This window comes from Phyllostomus discolor, chromosome 4 (assembly GCF_004126475.2).
Source record: "Phyllostomus discolor isolate MPI-MPIP mPhyDis1 chromosome 4, mPhyDis1.pri.v3, whole genome shotgun sequence".
NCBI classification, from domain to species: Eukaryota; Metazoa; Chordata; class Mammalia; order Chiroptera; family Phyllostomidae; genus Phyllostomus; species Phyllostomus discolor.
The window spans coordinates 15,255,804-15,260,959 of record NC_040906.2 but is presented as its reverse complement, the minus strand read 5'-3'; the positions used below and the strand labels follow the sequence as shown (position 1 = coordinate 15,260,959).

The following is a 5,156-nucleotide window of genomic DNA, read 5'->3' as shown; positions in this document are numbered from 1 at the left end:
GCCCACAATCCAGGCATGTGCCCTGATTGGGAATCGAACCAGCGACCCTTTGGTTCTCAGGCTGGTGCTCAATCCACTGAGTCACACCAGCCAGGACCAATTTCATTTTTATGCATGTGGATTTCTAATTTTCTCAGCATTATTTGTTGAAAGACTATCGCTTCCCCATCGAATAGTCTTGGGACCATTGTTGAAAATCATTTGACAATTTATGCTTAGGTTCATTTCTGGGCTCTTTATTCTCAGCTTCATATTATCCTTGGGCTCCACCAGCCTAAACATATTAGGCTTTTTGCCTCATAGTCACAAAAATGCTGCCCCACATCATATACTATACCACAGATCATATACTATAACCACATTCAAAGGCAAGATCCAAGAAGGTGCGTCTCTCTTTTTTTCAATCAGGAGTATCTTCCAGGAGTCCCCTGGCCCCAGCAGACCTCCTTTTAAGCAATGTTTTGCTCAATGCAGATTATTATATTTTCTAGAATTTTGTGAGCTGGTTGCTAAACACAACCACCCTTGAAATTGCCATGGTGGGAGCAGTTATAACACAGAACTTGGCAAATGCTACAAGGCAGGACTTTTTGTTTCCCTGGGGGACTGGTTTACCAGCACACACTTGCCTGTAAGTCTTCCTAATCAGAACTGGAGAATATGGCCACTCCTAGCTTAAAGAACTCATGGAGGTATATATTATTTTCAGCCTCTCTCAAGGGAAGCAGACTTTGCTAGCAAGCTAGGAAAGGGAGAGTTGGGGAAATAGCTGTGGTGTTTGCCACTGATGGCTCCCAAGGCTGGGAACTTCTTGAACTCATTTCAAAGCATGTCTTTGAAATGTCTCCAAGGACAGAGTGCTATGGCTCAGTAGTAGGATGGACAGAGCTCTCGCAGATGACATAGCAATTACAATGAGGGGTGAGGCTTCAGGGCAGGCTTTCTCAACCATGCAACAGGGCCTGGTAAGGCTGAGGCCTCAGCAACTTCCTGTGACCTCAGTGGGGGCTGTCCTGACACAGAGACTGTGAATAGCCAATAGACATGAGTCTTGGGTGCTGTGCTGACAGGCGGGAAGGAGCCCTGTGGGGCTGCAACAGGGGTGGGGGTCTTAGATGGTAGTAGAAGTGTTCCTTGAGGAAGAGCTAACAAAGGAAGGCTTGCCCTCCTTGGCCAGGAATTCCTTGCTGATCAGCCCATGGGTGGCCATGATCCTGAGGAGTCCATGGCGAAACTTCTGGCCGATGAAGACATAGATGAGGGGATTGAGGCAGCTGTGGAGGAAGCCCAGGATCTCGGTGGCATCCAGGGCTCGGCCGATGTCATTTCGGCGTTGACAGGTCTCCTCGATGACCCGGAGCCTCATGAGGGTGTCTGTCACCAGGACCAGATTGTAGGGCAGCCAGCAGAGCAGGAAGACGAGCACGACAGCAAAGATGACCCGCATGGCCCGGTGCTTCTGCCCCATGTGGGCCTGAAAGAGCGTGCTCAGGGTGAAGCCGTAGCAGAACAGCATGACCAGCAGGGGCAGGAGGAAGCCAAAGGTCTGGGGCAGGATCCGCATCACCATGCGCCATTTGGTTGTGTTGGCACCCATATCCTCGTAGCAGACTGGGCTGGATAAAGGTGGTTGATAGGCCTCACGGAAGATGAAGATGGGCAGGGACAGGATCAGAGATAGTGTCCAGATGCCTAAGCATATGAACTTGACCCAGTGCCGCTTCTGAGTCAGTGTGCGTGTGGCATGCACAATGGCCAGGTAGCGGTCCACGCTGATACAGGCCAGCAGTAGAATACCACTGTAGAAGTTGACTTCCTTCAGGAGTGAGACCATCTTGCACAGCGTTGTGCCAAAGATCCAACCCTTTGCCTTAGAGGCAGCCCAGATAGGCAAGGTCAGGGCGAAGAGCAAGTCAGCCAGGGCCAGGTTCAGCAGGTAGATGTCAGTGACAGAGCGGCTGACCCGGCTGTGTAAGATGACCAGCATCACCAGGGAGTTTCCCAGCAGGCTCAGCAGGAAGACCAGGGCATAGATGGCAACCACAGCGTACTTGTTGAGGGTCACAGTGTCCAAGAGACAGGGGCTATAAGATTGTTCTGTGGGTGGTGTGCCGGTGAAATTTTCAAAGTAAGACTCCCAATCCGTATAATTCCAGGATGAAATGTCCACAACGTAACTCATGATTCGATCTAGCTGAAAGATTAGGAAAAGTTGTGATTTATAACTCAGATTCAAGTCACTCTCATCAAGGATGTGAGAACCGTTACCAGGATATTTTTTGCCTCCCTGTTGCTTTGGCCACCAGAGATCCCTTCCTTTGCTTCCTTCTTGGATTTCTTTAGAGGTCAGCGCTACCTGACAATGTGGTCAACCTTCCATAACCCCAAGGCCTTATCTGAGTGTGGAATGAGATGAACTACAGGGAGGAAAACCTTGGTCACTGGTCGGGCCTACAACTGCCTTGACTCTATAATTCCACCTCTGTCCTTCCTTTGGCCTTCTACATCCTCAGCCGTGTCTGGGCACTCAGATGGGAGGAGCAGGTGAGTCCTGGACATGTGGGAGAAGCCAGCATTAAGCAAAACAGAAGGAAGCACACCCGTCTCTGTGTATCCCTTTCTATGTCATTTCCCCTCCTATGTGATCCCTGATTCTGGTTAGCCCTCTTAAAATCTACTGACTCTGAATCTACTGAGGGAAAGCAATGATAACAATGAAGCATTAAAGTGCATTTTAAGCCTTCTCCCTAAAGAAGCAATAAATGCTTGGTTCTCTGTCTAAAGGACGTGTAAGCTTTTGAGGGCAGTCCCCATCTGGGTTCCTGAAATCACCTCCTAAACATCCTCGGGAACATTCAGCACTTTTCAAACATCATTTTTAAATTGTGAAACACTTGGTTGAAGCAAAATCTTAACAGAAGCCCAAAACGTAAAACAAATAAAGCCTCCCATCTCCTGGAGAGGGGAGGGGTGATGCCCCCTCTACCCAGACTGCTGCTAGGAGGCCCCCCCAACCCCCAGGACTAGTCAGAGAACAGTCTGAAAACCTTTGGACAGTTACCAAGACTGGAAATAAGGATCTCTTCTACCCGGTCCTGATTCTAGCACGGATACGGTGTGTGACCCTGAGAGGGTCCATTAACCTCTCTAAATTTCCGTGCACTCCTCTGCAAATTGAGGAAGGCAGCATTCATGACCCCTGAGTTGTTTCCAGGCCTGAGGTTCTACAAGTTCATTCAGATCCACACCCTTTAGCACATTCTCTCCTGCCAGTATCGCAGCTTCACAGGAAACAAAGTCTTAGGGCAAAGCAGTCAACATCAAACTGGGGAGGTGTAAGCCTCTTCCTTGCAAAGGAGGTGAGGAGGCTATGCCTCCTTGTCACCAATGACAGCCGCCAGCCACGCATATAAAGTCAGAATTGGATACACGGTCACAAGGGAGGAGGCAGAAAGCCAACTGAGCAGAAATCTCCAGAACCCAGAGAAATGGATGCATTTTCTAAAACACAGTCCAACCAAATCTCCCCACCCCAGAGAAAGTCCTGGCCACCGGAGGTGGTTTCCTACCTGAGGCACCAACCGTAAGAGCCTGAATCTCAGAGGCCAGAATGATTTAACTGTCAGAGGGAACTTGGTGAATAAAGGGGAAATGGTGACTCCACGTCACAGCCTCTCCTTGGAGCCCTGCCCATGTCTGCATTTGGAGAGCAGACAGAGTCCAGGGAGGAGAGCCCCGCCAGCCATCCACAGGGTCCACACGTCCAGGAAGGGCACCAGGCAGGAGGGTGGAGTTCAAAGTCGTTATCTGAATGCTCCACTCGATGGATGGCTATTTTTATTCTCCTCTTTTTCTAATATTTATTTCCATTTGTTTCTTCCTTACATCCCCTAGCAAACCACCTTGGAAAGCTTCCAACTTGCCTGACACACACAGAAAGGGCAAAGGATTTGACTTTTTACAGTAGAGACTTCAGGAGTCTACTGGAGGAGGGCCTGAGGGGTCCTCCACTTTGGAGGAATCCCGGGGTCATCTGGGGGGAAGAAGATGGAGGACTGTCCTTAAGCTGTGTTCGCGCAAAAAGCACACCACTTTTACTTATACTGTAAGCTCCCGTGGGGTGGCCTGGGGGATGGTGGGGACGTGGAGGGAGAATGACGCCCTTTCAGCCTGTCCTTCCCTTGCCCAGCCACTGCCAGCAACGGTTGAGTAGAATTGCCCTGGTGCTGGGGGCAGGAGCTGCCTGGAGCCCAGCTAGATGATGAGGGACCGTTGCAGCTGGGGCAGCTAGTGAACGGGGGAGGTAGGGTTCGTGTCACTCTGCTCCTCTCTCCGTCCTGAAGGATGGCTTCTCCGGGAAGCTGCCTCAGCTGCCCCCAGCAGCTCAGGTCTGCCCCCTGGCTGTACCCCTCAGTCACGTCTCCATTATCACATGAGCCCTGCCGCACTGCCGTGCTGTGTTCCCCAGTCAGCCTTCCCCACCGGACTGCGGACTCCGGGTCCTCCGCCAGGGAAGCAGGGTAGGTGCTCGATCCATGGCTGTGCAGTGAATGACACTAGACCTATCTCCTATGATGTGTGGGTCACGGATCACCACCGTGACGCAGAGCGTCTGTCACTGCAGACACACGGTCACACCTGAGGCAGGCTAGTCTGTCTGGCCTTGTTCTTGCCCAATCATCCTCTATTGTTTGTTTGGGGTTTTTTCTTTAAGATTTTACTTGTTTTTAGAGAGAGGGGAAGGGAAGGAGAAAGAGCGGGAGAGAGAAACATCAAAGCAAGAGAGAAACATCTATTGGTTGCCTCTCATACGCACCCCGACCAGGGACCAAACCTGCAACCCAGGCTTGGGGCTTGGGACCTGACTGGGAATTGAACCTGTGACCTTTTGCTTTGCAGATGGGGCCCAACCAACTGAACCACCCCAGTCAGGGTTCATCCTCTGCTGTTTAAAGTTAGCGCCAATCTGTTTGAGTGCAAAGTACGCCCCTGTGTGTAAATGACAAACTTACGCCACTGGTGCCTACAATTCTGCCCCTGGCAAGCATATGTTTGTAGGCTAAGTCATGCTCTCCTCCTGCATTCTTTTATCATTTATCAATAGTAGCAGGAAGTGTAGGAGACCATTGCCTGGGGCTACCCATGTTTTGTTTTTA

At 50.6% G+C, this 5,156-nt stretch overlaps 1 protein-coding gene across 1 annotated transcript; it reads right to left on the bottom strand.

Moving 5' to 3' along the window:
• Positions 1-253: 253 nt before the first annotated feature.
• On the bottom strand, positions 254-2,186 carry CXCR1 (C-X-C motif chemokine receptor 1). The gene has a single exon (XM_028509914.2). The coding sequence runs from the start codon at positions 2,180-2,182 to the stop codon at positions 1,112-1,114; it is 1,071 nt and encodes a 356-aa protein (XP_028365715.1). The 5' UTR covers positions 2,183-2,186; the 3' UTR covers positions 254-1,111.
• Between the last annotated feature and the right edge of the window lie 2,970 nt (positions 2,187-5,156).

What these genes read in the sequence shown, in the direction of transcription:
- CXCR1 (XM_028509914.2), bottom strand. Translation starts at nt 2,182, where the DNA reads ATGAGTTACGTTGTGGACATTTCATCCTGGAATTATACGGATTGGGAG.